This window comes from Amblyomma americanum, chromosome 9 (assembly GCF_052857255.1).
Source record: "Amblyomma americanum isolate KBUSLIRL-KWMA chromosome 9, ASM5285725v1, whole genome shotgun sequence".
Taxonomy (NCBI): Eukaryota; Metazoa; Arthropoda; class Arachnida; order Ixodida; family Ixodidae; genus Amblyomma; species Amblyomma americanum.
The window spans coordinates 145,636,711-145,653,509 of record NC_135505.1 but is presented as its reverse complement, the minus strand read 5'-3'; the positions used below and the strand labels follow the sequence as shown (position 1 = coordinate 145,653,509).

Sequence of the window (16,799 nt, the reverse complement as noted above, 5' to 3'; positions counted from 1 at the left end):
TTTGCTTGGTGCTCTCATCTACAGACTACATCTCGGGTGTAAATTGAAACCCTAGTGCGTGTCAAAACACTAAGAACCTGCGACTGCGGAGTGCATGACTGCTGACCACAAGCACGGTTTTTGCTATACTCTAGACAGGAATACACCTATACGGGAGTGTGCTATTGTGCAGGGAGTGTGCTATTGTGCAGGGAGTGTGCTATTGTGCAGGGAGTGTGCTATTGTGCAGGGAGTGTGCTATTGTGCAGGGAGTGTGCTATTGTGCAGGGAGTGTGCTATTGTGCAGGGAGTGTGCTATTGTGCAGGGAGTGTGCTATTGTGCAGGGAGTGTGCTATTGTGCAGGGAGTGTGCTATTGTGCAGGGAGTGTGCTATTGTGCAGGGAGTGTGCTATTGTGCAGGGAGTGTGCTATTGTGCAGGGAGTGTGCTATTGTGCAGGGAGTGTGCTATTGTGCAGGGAGTGTGCTATTGTGCAGGGAGTGTGCTATTGTGCAGGGAGTGTGCTATTGTGCAGGGAGTGTGCTATTGTGCAGGGAGTGTGCTATTGTGCAGGGAGTGTGCTCGAGGACAGCTTACTCCTTTTTATTCATTTCTGCTTAGAGTTGACTGAATCTTTAACGGGTACAACATCATGAAAAGCAGTGTCTTTACAAATATTCCAATAGTCCATAGACTATCTCAGTGCAGCCTGTCTACGTCCTATATAATGAAATATTCGTAAGGGCAGCTTGAGCACGCGCCCCACCATGTCAATCAGTTTTGCCTTCTCACCTCCTCGGCGCTCTTACTTTTGAGACTCGCGTCTTCCACAATCTTCGAGTGTAATCATGTCGTGTGGCATGTGCTTCTGAGACTCGTATTAACCAGATGCAAGATCTTCATTAAAACGTTACGCTCATGTTAGCGTTACATTCCCACGTTATCTTTTTCGCGTATTCCTATACCGCGAACATGCCAGTCGAGTCTGAAAGACCTTGTTCCCACGGTAAAGTCTAAAAGTCTCACTGTTCCCGCAGCACGTACTAACCAGACTTCTTGCGCCAACACTTGCGGTTTTGAGTACGCTCTCCCATTTACCGAATGCGCGTGCTTTTCTTCAGAGCTGCAGGTGACGAAGCTTATGCTTTCCGGAGTGAAGACAGACGTCTACGGCGCCGTCCGTTGGACGCACCTGCGCCACAACCACTCGGATCACGTCATGGCTGTGACGCAGAACAACGTTCACCTCTGGCGCTTCACGAGCCCCAACGCGGACCTCCTCGCCCACAACGCCATGTTCCGGTTCAGCTCCGGATCGGGTAAGACTGTGCCCAAGCTGGAGCTCCACAATGCATTACGGAGTATGCCAATCGGCGATCCAGAGCAATCCGGAGCACCTCTCCAAATCCGCCAAGGAGCTATAGTCTAGGAACCATACAGTCACAGTCCAGTCAGAACTCGGGTTCTCGATTTAAATCGTCGATTGAAACGCGCTGTTCGGTTTTATGGAGCAAGGACACTTGCTCCGGATTGGCGATTGGAATACGCCGTTAGTACACGCGCTGAACCCATGTGCAGCACTCCAATCGCACAGCCCGCTTACGTCTCCTTTGCTGTGCTTACAGACGACATCGTTGACGCCACCGCTTTCCTACGTAACGAAAAGAACTTCCAGAGCATGTTCCTGGTCCTCATCATCCGCACCGGTCCGGCAGCCAAGTTGGTAGCCTACGAAGTGGACGCCGCTGGAGAGTCGCTGGTCAGTTTCGGGGTCTTGTAAAACGCGAAGTGTCTGTGTGCACTTGCCACATCGCTATTCGTAGATGCGGTCCCACTGCAGTACGCGCTCAGTTACGGCCATGCCGTGGTGCAAACTGCAGTTTTGCACAGGCAAGGCAGCATAACTGTGACATGTTGAACTCGGTGTTCTTCTGGCTGCACACACTCCGGGGCATGCACTGAAACCTACTGCTACCCGGTAGTGTGCTGGCGAGCAAGCCAACTGCGTGGCACAGTTTTGACGTGTACCTTTGCCCCAGAAAGCGACTTCAGCTTGGCGTCTGCAATGTGCAGCACGAATCAACCTAGTCGGCACTTATTTGGTCCTTGTTCTTCTGGCAGTCCCTGGTGGAGATTGCACCCACTGACGCAAACGAAGATTCTCGGTCACTGGCCGCGGCGGTCGTAGGCGGTGAAGGCCTCCAAGGCACTGCTCCGCTTTTTGAAGACTTCTGGTCTGCGCGATAGGCTATGACTTTACTGAACGGTGTGATTTTACATAGTGACCTTAATTTCCTGCAACTGTCTTTTCTCCTTCATCTTTTTCTCCCCTCACCCCTTTCCCCCCGTGCAGTGTAGCAAACCGGCTATTCGTCTGGTTAACCTCCCTGCCTTTCCTCCTCCTCCTGGTGGAGATAAGAAAGTAACGCTCTATCCTTGCATACATTCGAATGAATGCAGAAAACTCGATGCACGTTCTGTTTGGTTTGGTTTATGGGGTTTAACGTCCCAAAGCGACTCAGCACGTTCTGTGTCCATTCCAATGGTTAAGGTGTCCGTGCGTTTAGCTCACCAGCATTCTTGCACATTTTCTCGATTTGCCTGCTGCTGTTCAACATATGTTGTTCGTAACTATATACACCTGTGCAGCTCTACACCCTGCAACTGACCGAGGTCCCCATCAAGGTCCGCTGGCTCCAGTCCCAGCGGGAAGGAACGCTCGTCCTGCTATTCCCGTCAGCTTACGCCGACGTGGGATTCACAGACATCCGCCAAGGTGACGTCACACCCTCACTGCGCAGGGGATGCTACACGCATACCGTAGCATTACACCGGGGTTGGAGTTTTCCGCTTATTTACAAAGGAAGACTTTTTTTCGCTGTTTATTTCAGAACCCAGTTTTAGGTATTATTTTTCGACGCTGAAGGCACCGTACTGTTAACCTAGTTGACAACCAGAACTATTTCACCCAACATGGTACTGTTCCTTCCTTCCTTGACCGAGGCAGGGACGCCGTGACAACCAAACATGGCACACCCGTAGACGCCAACGCCTTTAATCACCTGATTTCTTTCGGCCTGCAGGACCTTGCTGTCTGTGGTAGACGAAGTGACTTTACACGAGGCGGGGCTTCTCACCCCCTTTAGTTGGTTACTGCTACCCTCTTTACAACTTGTAGCCCTATGACCTGGAACTGAACTATTACTTCGTCTGTTACTATTACTTCGTCTGTTACTATTACTTCGTCTGTTACTATTACTTCGTCTGTTACTGTAACTTCGTCTGTTACTGTAACTTCGTCTGTTACTGTAACTTCGTCTGTTACTGTAACTTCGTCTGTTACTGTAACTTCGTCTGTTACTATTACGCGCGAAAACGGCTGCTTCCGTTAATCAGATGAAAAAAGTACCGGTTAATAGTAAGAGTAAAGTAGAACGGCACGCTGAGCGAATTGGTGTGGATTCATACAACAGCAACACAGCGCTGGAATTTTGTGTACTTCCCTGTTCCAGGAAGACTTTCTGACACGTCGGTATTCCATATTGGAGGTATTTTAGGCGCACCACTGCGAGGACTGCGAACGAAGCGCCTGTCTATCTCTGCCCTTTATCCAGCGTCCCTTGTGATGCGCTTTTTAAGATGAAACAAAAAAAAAACTTGAGCAGGTTGGTTAAAGTCATGGTTCGTATTTTCTAGCGCGCGAGACTCCAAGTAAAAGGAATGGACAGGATGGTGTCCATGCGCTACGGTACGCTATATACGCATCGTTTTTGATCGCTTATAACTGGCTCGTATTCCTCTTCGCGCTGCGTAACGTCCGCAGAAACTGTCGTTTGACTTCTGCAACTGTAGCCTATATTTTTATGTGCAAGCCCGTGTAAGCAGTCAAGTGAACTACCAAACAACTGTAAAAGTCGAAAAGAGAGTAAAGGGAATACACTCTCAGTGCACTATCACCCTTTACTCTTTTTTTTCTTCATACCTCATCGCTTGGTTTTGGCGAAGCAGACAGCTGCTTACCCATCCAGATGTTCACAATTCCACGTACGGCGGAATCAAGTCCGAGTATAATCGTTTCGCATATGTCTTGTAGCGTATCGTTCCTGAATTCGCTCAGCTTTCTGTCGTCTTCTGCTCCGGCATCTATGAATATGCGTCCCCAGTCAGTCCAGGCTTGCTCTTATCATTGAGCCTTATGGATGATGTAAAAGCACTTGCCACCCTCCGTCAACTCGACTTGTACCGTACTCTCGATTCAGGAGGAACGGTGCTCAGCCACGTCGTCAAGGTCCACGTGCCCATGGCGGTGGCCATGGAGACCACGACCATCTCCGGCTACGGTTACGTCGCGGTCAGCAATGCCACGTCCGTGCTTGTCTACCGCTCCGACGACCTCGCCAGCAACTTCAAGGTCTTCGACGTGTGAGTATATACGGGGCGCTCTCTATACTACATACGCCTGCAGCAGCCGTCTCGCGATGTAAACGTTCTATAGTGCATACTTGTTCATTCCTTCACCCGGTATTCAAATCAAATCTTTATTTTCTCTCAAGGAGAAAGAGGGGGTGGCGGGTAAAAGCCGCATGATTGCGGCGACGAAGCCCGGCCCCCTCATGTACAATTCGGCAGCAGTTTGAAAAAAAAAACATTTATCTTCAAAAAGTTAGACAGATTTCGTTATATACACTTCAGCTTAAACACAATGCCTATAAAAGAACCTTTCAACACCATTCAGAAAAAAAGAATCTGCAGCAGTACAGAGCACTTCATGGCAGTCAAAAACACAGGATACAATAAAATAAGCAACAAGTAACATACATAAAGAACACCACAAAGTGCAAACACAAGCATACAAAATCTATCAGGCGTTAGCTGCAAGAAAATGTGCATAAACTGCTCGTTTGGACATCTTTTCCGGGCACACATTGATGGCCGCAAGGTTATTTATAAGAACAGCTGCGTGATAAGAAATGTACTGGCGACCATAATCTGTACGACAGAAAGGCACAACCCATGAGTCATTTCGACGAGTATTGTAGGAGATGTGGGGTCGAAGATTTATTAAGTCCAGGAAGCTGCGATTACACGCCAAAACGGACGAGCGATATGTAGACGTGAGACGAAAAAGATAATGGATTCTATGGGAAGAAGTTTAAAGTGATGAAAGTAATCATAAGTATGCGCATGACATGGAATATTAGCAATTGCACGCAAGGCGCTTTTTTGACAGATTTTAAGTTTCCCCATGTTTTCCTTAGATGTAGTTGACCAGATTAGATGGCAGTAGTTTAGTGTAGACAGAAATAGTGCGTTATAAATTACGCGCTTAACTTCGTTTTATTCCAACGGAGAAAGGCTAGATTATGTTGCTCCTGCATGAATCTCCCCGAAAATTCAGGTCTGCTACGGCAGTTCCTACGACTTGCCCATTCCTGTAAGCCGTGCAGGTTGCGTTCCCCCATTTGCATTCCTCATTCCTTGCATTTTGCTTCCGAGACTTCCACAACCGCAGTTTTGCTTGGAAAACAAGACAAACTTGCTTAAATTGTAAAGCGTGCGGCCACATTGTCGAGGTAAGTCATATATTTGCGTGCTCAACTTGCGAAATTATGTAGTGTATTCAATCAAAATATTCGCTTCCATTCCAGCTTTCTCTTAGCAGACTCTATTGTACACTTCTAATGTATTTTTAGTCGTAATGCAAAGTTATTTTTGTTTTCAGTTTAAACAAACGAGCTTTGAACACCTTCAGCTCCTTCTAGTAACAAAGCCTACTTTTCACCCCAAGCCTAAGCTGTTCATGTGCCTTAAAACAGAACACCGAACAGCACAACTTCTAAGCGTGTGCAGCTCTTCGCACAACTTCTGAGCAGCAACGCAAAAGCAGCCTCACAGCAGAGCATAGAAACGGCTTGGAACTATTGGGTGCGCAGTTGGCACTCAGTTCGCAGTTCAAGTAGGGCCGCATTGCTCAACATCCTATATTCCGAGCTAACATGTTTTAAATCTAGATACAGGATTCACGACAAGAGGAACCGGAAGCAACGCCCCGTGCGAAGTGCCAGAGTGCATTTTCATGCGAATTAGCATGGTTGCTACGAAGCATGGTCTGAAGCTTGACCTTGAGGGTGACCTTGGCCAACCTGGAGGAATCAAATATTGCCGCGATTGGGTTTCGAACTCTCGGCGGCGCGGACAGATCAGCTTCGCTGTCCACTGCACGAGAGTATTATGCTATCGCCGCAGCCGATCCCACCTCGTGTTAAAGGGACACTGAGGAGAACTATCAATTTTTTTTTGTTAGCAAAATCTGATAGTTCGGCATTTCATGGCTTTGTTGTCGCTTGCCCGGGCGCGAAAGATGCATTCATTTCAAAGAAATTTGGATTCGAAGTGGAAAGTTTTTTCCGCCGCCCTGATTCAAACTCGGGGAACTCTTATTACGTCACGGCAACTCTTATGACGTCACAAAACGGAGTGACGTGAAACGTGACGTAAGCGCAGACTCCGTGATTTCTGACGTCTAGCGGTGCGGTGCGCAACCTTCCTTTGCCAGCCTCAGAGATTCGTGGCATGCATGAAGTAAGGAAATTCCTCCAAGGTGGCGCCTCTTGTCTTAGGAAGTCATCACGCTTGTACTTGCGAGATTGGCCTGTGGCGGCGATACCTGTATATTGGTTCTTGCTATTTTCTACATTACAAGAGCTTTGTTTTCAGGAAGAGTGGCGTTTTTGAGATCAGGAGCTGCTATTCTATCGATACAAGCCAACTTCAATTTCTCCTCAGGGTCCCTTTAAGCTAAACACAAAGCAAAACCATGAGCAGACCAGGTAAACACCTACTTTCGCATGTCTACTCGGTTTAACCCCGTTAAAATCGTACCTTTTTTTCCCCGCGCTGCACTGTTCGGACGCTGTGCCACAAGAACAGCAAGGAAGTTTTGACGAGCACCTTTCTTTGGCGCAGGCTTCACGGCTCCGAGCTGACGGACGTGTCCGTGTTCCGCGTGGGCTTCGACAACGTGCTGGCCGTGGCCGGGCAGCGCGAGCAGTTCCTCTACGTGTGGCGCGGCGGCGGCTTCTTCCTGCGCCAGGTGCTCAAGGTGCCCCGCGCCTTCCAGTGGCACCCCGTGACCGTGGACTCGTGCCGCGATGACGTCATCCTGGGTCTGGCCACCATGGACACCGCGTACCCGCTGCGCCTCCTCACGTGGTCCTCGAGGCTCAGGCGATTCCAGGAGGTGGACAGGGGCAAGTGTGGCTTCAAAATGAGGGCTCGCAGTTGGGGCACTGTTACACCACTCGCATTGCAGCGAATAGCTTCACTACGCTAGGTAAAGCAGTCGTCGCGTAGGTCGGAGAATGACCTTGAACGACCTTCAGCCCAACCACGTTAGCCGTGTATGACCATATGTGGTACAGTTATGATGTCGAACCCCTGACCTTGACTCTTGACCTTTGGTTTACCTTGACCTCATAACTTCAACATTGGGTGACTTTTGACCTTAAGAACATCCGACGGGGTGATGCGAAGCCACGTGATGACATCCGATGGCGGTGTCGTAAGACCATGTGACACCCCGTCATAGCCACGTGGTCGTGTGGGTATACTATATGGAACGGCTGTCGCGAGCGTGTAGCGGAGCTGCCATGGACGAGCCTCAGACGCTTAGCAAGCGTGCTTGCTTTTCGCTGAATTCCACGGTTAGCCAAGTTAAGCCACTGCAAATTTTTAGTGATAGCTGTAGCTCATCCAGACGTGAGCAATATGAGAGGGAACACTGTTCGCCCGAAATTTCAATTTTCCGGTTATTTATCCACTAAATTTCAGAATGACAGGGATATTACACGCCGGGAGAACTACAGCCGGATAAAACTCAAGAATGAAGTGGCAAATGCCTCTCAAAGGGGGCCTTAGCCAACGGCGCCGACAGATTTTTCATGTCAAGGTTTGTCCGTGGTTGCTCCACTTTCAGCCTAGCGTGACAGGGGTTAATTTGGCGCGACATGGAATTAACTGAATTAACCGCGACGTCAAAACAATCCATTGGCGCCATTGGCTAGAGCTTTGAGGGTCACTTAACGCTTCGTTCATGAGTTGTATTCGACTATAGGTGGAAAATGGAAGAGAAAAAAAACTTCTCGCACGCAATTGTAGAACAATCAATAAATGAATGCGCGAACTTTGTTCCTTGTCGAATTGATCGCGACTGTACGCTGTTGGTATGCAGCGCTGTGGTCCCACCATCGTCGTTTCGAACACCGGCCGCGCTGGGGCGCTCGTGTCTCTACCCACGTGACTACGACCGATGTTTTATGGGTTGGACGCACGAAATACGCGCCCGGGACACTGCCCGCAAATGCGCTGCCTGAAAACATCCGAAGTCTATGCCCACACCTTTCGTAAAACATTGACAACGTTTGCTCAGAAGGTGGACAGGGGCAAGTGTCGCTTGAAAATGAAGTCTCAGTTGGGGCAGTTATAGCACGTCATATTAGAACGGATGATTGGGCGAGTTGGTAAGTCATTTTTAAAACAGAACAGCGCGCACTTTGACAGGGACATGAGGAAGACACGACACAGACGAGCGTTGCTTCATATTAGCGATAGCGATACGAGAGGGAACACTGCATGAAACTGCAAATTTTCTGCTTATTTATGCATTAAATTTGAGCATGATGGGAATATTATCCCTCCAGCCGTGTCGTTCTTTTTCTGCGCCTTATGGCTTCCAAACAGAGGCTGCAGTGTCTTCACCATTCGCCGCGTACATTCCCGAAGACTTCCCTACAACGGCCACAGTACGGCTGGCAATAGGGAGGATCGAAAACCGACGGAAATAGGAAAACACGTGCCCCATTTCTCTCCCCTCACCTAAAGTGCACAAGGAAGGTGAAAGGCTCAGGGTGATTGCCAACGTTCATCATTGGCGGGGTTTCAATAGAGCCTTCACTGCGAGGAGGAAGGCCCGGTGAGGGGGAGGAGGATGCGAAGTTGGAAGGGTGTTAGAGTGGGGAGTGCGAATGTTGAGCCTTTCTCTTCCACCAAACTCCGCCGCGATAGCAAATGTCATGAATGACCCTGCTGATTTAGCTTAGGCTGGTTTCTGTAAAGTGGCTGCTGTGCCTCCAGAACGTTGCTCACCAAAATGGCAGGTGGAGTCGGCAATGCGTGAGAAAGCAGAAGGCACGGAAGGTGCTGAATAAATTAAACAAAAGTGTTACTTCGAGCGTTTTTCCCCCTCGTAGGAATATTTTAAACAATAAATTCTTGCTCTGGATCCCAGTAACCACTTGATCTATACTCTTCGATACTCTCCCGTGCTTAGTTTTTCTTATTTTTGGGAGCAGCCCGCTACAGTCTACGCACTCGTCCCAGGAGATCCCAGTAGTCTAGACCGGGACACCTCCTTCTGTATAGTCTAATATATTTTGAAGCTAAAAAAGTGCTTCGCGCTCCCCGACAAAGCTATACCACCCTCCCGTAGCGCAAAACCAAGCAATGCTTAGGGACAGTGGAGTGACCTCGTGTAATGTATTAACTTCATTTCAGGAACAGTGCCGCTCGGTGGTTTCGTCGTTCTCAAGGACAGCCTGTCGTCGTTCAGCATCAAGGACAACGCGTGGATGTTTTTCACCGACGCCACTAAAGGGACCCCTAAATCGATCATGGTATCTACGAAGGTTGTCATGCTGTCGAACCCTGTTCAGGAGAAGGGCTCTCAGCTCGTACTCCGCATGTCAATGCTCAAGGTCAGTTCAGTACATTTTACTTTATTTCCTTCCCCATAAAAGCGAAACCGCAGCGACTGCCTTACTGGTTTGAGCATTCGTCTCCCATGCGGTACTTATAGGTACGGGCTTCGATTGCCAGTGCCGCCGGGCACCCACCGTTGACACAATGAGTACAGGCTTTCCCCTGGTGGATTACTTAGAAAGAATGGGTCTTTGAACCCCACCTCGAGTAGACCTTTGGCCATAGATGCCTTGCATCACAAAAGTAGATCATCCAATACAAGCTGTGGGATGAACTTGTGTAAGCCTTTATTTACTCCTGAGATAGCGGTTCGTTTTCTGAGGAAAGATTTGCTACGTTAACTTCTTGCTGCGCACCTCAAGGACTTTTCAGCTTCACTAGAAATTCCAGTAAACCTTTTGCAGCGATGGCTACATTAGGGTAGCATTCGAGCCTTCAGCGTGGCTGCACCGCCACGCTGTCACGTGGTTGGTCACGTGGTTGGTCACGTGACCAAGTTCCACTCGGATAGCTGTAGCTATCGCGTCACTCCAGGTTTAACCAGGGCTAAACCACCGCAAATTGTTCGTTGTCCAGCAACACAAAATCCTAAACTATACCATCTGGCTTCAGAATCCCAACACGCCATAAAAATCGCCGCCCGCCGGCTGGTGTGAAATCCATCATTGCTTGTATAGCGTAGGTTCGCGCAAGTAATTCTCTACAATATATGTTCCCCGAGCCACTTCTCAAGACAAACTATTCTCCCATCCCCCCCAGGATCAACTCGACAAACAGCAAGCCCTTCTCGGTCAGGCGTCCAACACCCTGCGGCACGCCGTATCCACAAAGGCGCCAGTGAACGTGGTCCAAGTGAAGCAAGTCGTCAGGTCCATTCTTGTCAATGGTCCCGTTTCCATGGGGTTCGCCAAGCTGCCCCAGGGCTTGACCATGGAGGGCTCAAAGGTCTCCATGAACGAACTCCACAGCCGAATGCCCGAGCTTCACAAGGCGATTAGTGACATCGGTTTCCGAATTCGCAAGCTTGTCTCGGCTCTCAAAGGTAAGCGTTCTTCCAAACTGCACCCTTTGAACACTGAAGGCACGTGTCTTGTTAAACTCACTGCGAGCTGGAATTAGCCTTACTTCCAGCATGAGGATTCATAGCGCACAGAATACACAGGACACAACACAAGCGCTTACTTCCAGTATTGCTCAACGAAGATCCGAAAGTAACGTTTTGTACCTAAATCTAGATATTAAATCACTCTGTTCTATACGCACTAAAATATTATTCGCCGCACGTGTTCTTTCACGAGTAGACTCTTTGTGCCCACGAGGCATAAGGAATTACGCAAAAGCGTATTCCTTATCATCAGCCTTGCTACACCCACTGCAGGGCAAAGGCCTCTCCCATGTCTCTCCAATTAACCTTCTGCCGCCCCCTGCTACGCTTACTTTCTCTTAGAATCCACTCCGTTACCCTTAAGGACAAGCGGTTATCTTGCCTTCGCATTACATTCCCTTATGCCTCCTTATTCCTTATGCCTCGAATTATATTAAAGGGGCTCTGAAAGGGGCTCTAATAAAGTTGCAGTATGGCTGGGATGTTAAAGCACGCCTCTTCACGAATACTGTCCAGCGATAAATTTTCTAATGCGCTTTTTAGAAGCTGAGTTATCTTTAGTCATAATTTGAATTCCAACATCTTTCCCTCTCCTCTCGTCACTTTTTGCACGCTGGAAGGTAGGCGCTCCTTCGCCGACCCCACCTCTGGGGACGAAGCTTCGTGACCCGCCCGCCGGAGCTAAGCGGCTAATTGGCCGCGGCCTTGGTAGCTGCCTGACGTCTGAAATAATCTAACCAGTAGCCACCTCTCAACATGTATACGTAGATGCGAGCGACGGAGGAAGGAGCGAACATGAAAAAGTTGCCGGGAAGGGCTCGCCAACTTTCGCGCTTGATTTTGGGTCCTCTGCTGCATGTAGGAGTGTATTATTTGGCTCAGGCTTTCATCAAAACACAGCTTAGTGATTGAGCGAGTTGATGTGCTTTTCTCGGAAGGTGTTTCAGATCCCCTTTAACAGCACTAATATTATACTACGGAGCATTAACTGCACCGTTCACGCAGAAAACGCAATTTCTGTCGTTCAATAATAGATGCCGTGTTCAAGAGTCAGCCAGCCACGATCACCGCGCCGAAGGTAGTTCAAGGTCACTTCTCAACACCACTGGTTAAAGCTTCTGAAGCAAACATCGCATCCTTCCATGGAGTTCCTGTTGCTGACCTGTTCAGGAACCTTTACTGGTACGTAGTCCCCTCCGCAATTCACCGATCCGTCAAGCGACTCCTCCGGAAAGTTTCATCCAGAAGACTTTCGGGTGTCTTTTATTCTCGGCTTCGTAACGCCACTGCAAAGTTATCTTCACGTCTGCAAGCTATAATCTACGGGCTTATTTCTACCTCAACTTTGAAAAGGACAGTGAAACGATGTGCAGAAAGTGCTTTCATTACGAAGTGTTCACCAACAGTTGCAAATATAGAGAAAGCGGATACGATAGGAGTCTCGGAACTGTAATTTCATTCTCATGTCCCGCCCTTTAAGCTGCCTGTGGATGTTATTACGGTGGCAACTCTGCGTATACAGTATGCTTACTGCACGGTTAAATAAATGCCTCGACGCAGGATTGGACACAATTACCCGAGTGGACCTGTCGTGACTTCAAAAGCATGCTTCTGAGAATTACCGCAGTCTCTAAAACGTACTAAATGATGAACTGAACGTGGAAAAACTTGGAGAGCACTGCAGAGACTGCATTGTAGAAATGCGAAAGCCGCGTTTGCCGCGACGCTGGTGGCCCCTAGTCGACTTTGGTAGCTCTTGTCCATATGACGTCATACGGAATGTTCTAGAACTATTAGAATACCTGAATATCGTTCGACTTCTCAGACACCCTCATTCAGGGCTCCGTTTTTTGCTTTGCTCTTATTAACATGTTGTAGGTGTGGTCATCAGACTGATGACGTCACACATCTGACGTCACAGGGTCTCATTCTTGGTTAAATTAGCAGGCATTAATTAGCACCATTAGTAAGTTCCAGTATTAGTGTTATTAATTGTGTTATTTAATTGTGGTCATTAATTATTGACTAGTGTTAATAACTAATGTCTCATACTCGGCATTGTTTAAGCAGACTTTATATACTTCACCACACCACTCGGACAATTTGCAGACACTTCAGGTGCCAACATAGCCAGTAATCTTTTCGCATTAATAAAGGAGAATGCGCACAATGACGTGACAGCGCAATTCCTTCATGTAATTTCCAGGATGAACAAACCGACCACTATAACTGGAAAGATCACGTTGACAACACCGGCCAGAGTAAGGTCTTCGCTCCAGACTCCCTCCGTAAATGGAATAAATCTCGCTGACGCCGTCACAACGGACAGGCACCACACAATAAGCGGTAAGTGCTGTGGCTGCATGCTTCCCGCCCTTCAGCACCGTCAATAACGGCAATGATGCACGCTTTTATTTTTTCAGGTCCTACAACTTTCGCAAGCCCGCTAATGATCACCAAGGACTCCCTCCTGGAGGGAAGGCTGAACGGCTTGAAGCTGAGCGACCTGGTGACACTAACCGGAACCCACTACATAACCGCTCCAAAAAACATCACCTCCGTCCAAGTTCTACAAGAGCTATCGGCTCAGATGGTGGACAGCGTTGACTTGGTCGCAGTTGCCGCGAGCACCATGAACTCGGTCGACGTGCAGACGGCAGAAGGCTCCTTGACCTTTGCCCGCAACGTGCAAGTTGCGTCCGTCTCTACGCCACTCGTCAACGGAATCAAAGTTGCAGACATCGGCAGCCGATTCGTCACCGTCAACAGGCCAGCTGTCATCACCGGTGCCAAGAACTTCGTCGCAGTCTTCGAAGCGCTCCACGACATACATCTTCGCGGCAGGCTTAACAAGCTCTCGATACCGCACGACCTCATGCTTAAAGACGCCGAGCAATTCGTGCAAGGACCTAAACAGTTCAGCAGGCTAATAACTTCGGTGACAAACGTCGAGGGTAGGGTGAGCGGAGTATCTCTGCCGGCAGACGTCTACCGCCTCACTGATGACGGCCCCATCGACGTCCCACTTGCCTTCGCCAATGGATTCCAGGCGCAGCGAGACGTACACGTTGCGGGTACAGTTGACAACATAGATATCTCGGAATTCGCAGCCTACGCTTCCAAACAACCTGCGAAAGTCGTGAAGAACAACGTTGTCTTCAAGGCACCTGTCTTCGTAAAGAAGTCAGTCAGGGTCTTCGCTAAGGTAAACAGCGTTCTCCTGGACGCTCTTTACAAGGACGCTATTTTCCCCACCAATGAGTCCACGCTGGTCATGACGGGCCAAAAGACCTTCCACAATGGGGCCAAGGTAGCTCAAATGACCGTTAAGGGTAGCGTGAACGGTTACAACTTGTTGGAAGACTTCGTGGCCACCGAGGACCATCAGGATATCCATGGTAAGGCAACCTAAGCTGAAGTGCCGCAACCTAATTGTAATCCTCAGGTTTGATTTCAGGCATCAAGACGTTCACTGGACCGGCCGTGTTCGAGAAAAACCTCAACTCTAGTAAGTGGATTTCGTACTGCTTCCTAATGGTTATACTTGAACTTACGCGGTAGCGAGTTCGTAGGCACCACAGAATGCTACTGCCGTGTCGCTTACTACGCTTCAGAGCTCTCACTTTAAGCGAAAATGACGGAATTTATGCTCCGTGCTGAACGATATCGACGTCCTCGTTTCAATAAACCCCAGAGCAGCTTGAGCAAAATGAACTAGAATAACGACATGGGGGGCGAGTTGGTGCATGATGAAATGTACGGCGGCGCAAACAAAGACACTAACAATGAAGAGACGCCACATGAACTACTCCTGCTTTTCTTTTCCTATACCGCAACCTCTGTAACAACTTTGCAATTGTGCGAGACGTACAGAAAATGGCGACGGCATGGAAAACAGGAGTAGCCAATAAATGAGTCCCTAAAATTTGTTGGGAGGCCACAAAGGCTATCTCGACGCCGCCTGGGCATATCCTGAAGTGCTTCAACAATACTGCATGTTTTTAAACTTACGAACGGGAAGACATCGGCCACGTCCCATTAATGCGGGTTGAAGCGGCCTTTATCTTTAAACCTCCTCAAATATGTCATCCGTGTGCTCAACTTCGATACGCTGTTCTTTCAGACACTGGCATCATCGATGGCGTTCCCCTCTCCAAGCTATTCGCCGGCCGTATAACTCTACACAGCGAGCAGAACATCACTGCCGAGCCGCTCTTCCTGAACACCGTGCGAGTGAAACACCTCTACGTTTCCGGAACAGTCCAAGGCCTCTCCATGCCCAGGGACTTCGTCCTCAAGTCCGTTCCGCAGAAGATCTACGGCACAAAGCACATGGCGCACGGCATGTCTGCAGCACTCCTCGACTCTCGCATACACGCGACCATCCGTGGTCTTGTAGGCGGCGTCGACATAGTGGACGTCAACCGACGCCGGATACCACTGTCTACGGGCCAAGTGCTGTCCGGAGAGTTTGCCATCGGCAACGTGACGATGCCGTTCCTTAATGCTGTCTGGATGAACGGGCGCCCAGCTCAGCCGTTCCTGAAAAACGTCATGTCCAAAACAAAGCCGCAAGTCGTGAATGCTCCAAAAGTGTTCTCTGGTGAGCGTTGACTCTTGCCCTTAACAGGCAGGCATTGATCTCCGATTCGTGGACACTCGCGTATCCGCGAACCTTCGAATCATTGTTGCATTTTGCGGGCGTGGTAAATGAATTAACGCCATCAAATCTGAATTCGCTCTTAGAACGGTAACACTATTCAATGAAGACACTAGTTCCAGTTTGTGTTCATCTGACCTTCAAATGCACTTCGGACTCAGCGACTCATAGAAACAGCCTTAATCAGATGCGGAAGCGTACTTAGGCTATGGCCAATGCGATTGTTTTCCCAAATTTTGCCCTAGTCATTACCAACATTCGGCCGCCCCACCCCCAAAATTTGGTCTCCACTCCCAACCCTGAAATTTGACCTTCTCGGATTTGGACCAAAATCGATACTCAGGCTAATTTTAATGTCTATAATACGACAGTGGACTCCAAATTAGACCCGGGTCACTCTAAAAAAAGCTAAATCATGGCAGAAACAGCAATAGCTATCGCTCGACCGCTCGGTGTAAGAGTCAGACCACTGTGCAAACGCTGTCATAAATGACAAATTTTCTTTCGTCTGCTTTTTCTTCGGTGAAAATGAGTACTGGTAATCTTTTTATGGTCCTGAAAGCCTGGTTCTATTCGAAATGCAATGTTTAGAAGCAAGCCTCCTCGTTTTCAAATCCCCTGAACCTTCTGGAGGGAGATGCCCCGCGTGTTTGGAGGCTTCTGACAGCCCGCATTCGGCGAAAATTCCGCTATTACTAACGCAATAAAAGCGAATGTGTAGATTTCAAAGCACTCTAAAGAATCTCAGGTGCATGGACAAAACTCGAATAATTTGTTACCGCTTACCGCTTTGCCCATGTATGCCTTTGAGGCTCAATTATCTCAAAGAGTGACATCCCAATGCCTCTTGGATGGGGACTCTCTTTCGCCCTCCAGGAGTCTTGAAGGCTGTCGCCCCCGTGACCACCGTGAAGGGCGTGAACGGAGTGCGCCTGGGCGAGCTCAACTCGGTCGCCGTCACTCTGCGCGGACAGTCAGTGGTCAGCGCCCCGGTAGCCCTGCGGGACCAGTTCGAGGTCATGGGCACCATGAGTGTCCACGGCACCCTGGACGGCCGCGACTTGCGTGCCTTCGAGGCCGACGCGGTGCCCAAGCGCGGCTGGGCCACCGTCTCGGGCAATTGCGTCTTCTACCGCGGCCTCTCCGTGCGAGGGAACATCGCTGCAGACACGGTCAACGACCTCATGTTCTCTTACGACGTGCTGCTCAAGAGCACAGACCAGAGCATCAAGGGTCAGTGCTGTTGGTCTTGTCGGAAGGTAGACATTCTGTACTGCGCCTTTGCCTAACAGATGCGTG

General features: G+C 49.1%; 1 protein-coding gene across 2 annotated transcripts in view; it reads left to right on the top strand.

The window, feature by feature from the left end:
- fs(1)N (female sterile (1) Nasrat) overlaps positions 1–16,799 on the top strand; it is a 32,088-nt gene that overhangs the window by 2,597 nt on the left and 12,692 nt on the right. The window contains exons 3-15 of one of the 2 annotated variants that reach the window (XM_077637931.1): positions 1,101–1,298; positions 1,605–1,738; positions 2,629–2,755; positions 4,239–4,401; positions 6,946–7,229; positions 9,532–9,731; positions 10,495–10,777; positions 11,875–12,022; positions 13,047–13,186; positions 13,264–14,238; positions 14,298–14,348; positions 14,964–15,443; positions 16,377–16,733. In XM_077637931.1, the coding sequence (XP_077494057.1) occupies positions 1,101–1,298; positions 1,605–1,738; positions 2,629–2,755; positions 4,239–4,401; positions 6,946–7,229; positions 9,532–9,731; positions 10,495–10,777; positions 11,875–12,022; positions 13,047–13,186; positions 13,264–14,238; positions 14,298–14,348; positions 14,964–15,443; positions 16,377–16,733 (3,540 nt within the window). Of the gene's footprint in view, positions 1–1,100; positions 1,299–1,604; positions 1,739–2,628; positions 2,756–4,238; positions 4,402–6,945; positions 7,230–9,531; positions 9,732–10,494; positions 10,778–11,874; positions 12,023–13,046; positions 13,187–13,263; positions 14,239–14,285; positions 14,349–14,963; positions 15,444–16,376; positions 16,734–16,799 lie in introns of both variants that reach the window. The other variant, XM_077637930.1, reaches the window with a different exon arrangement.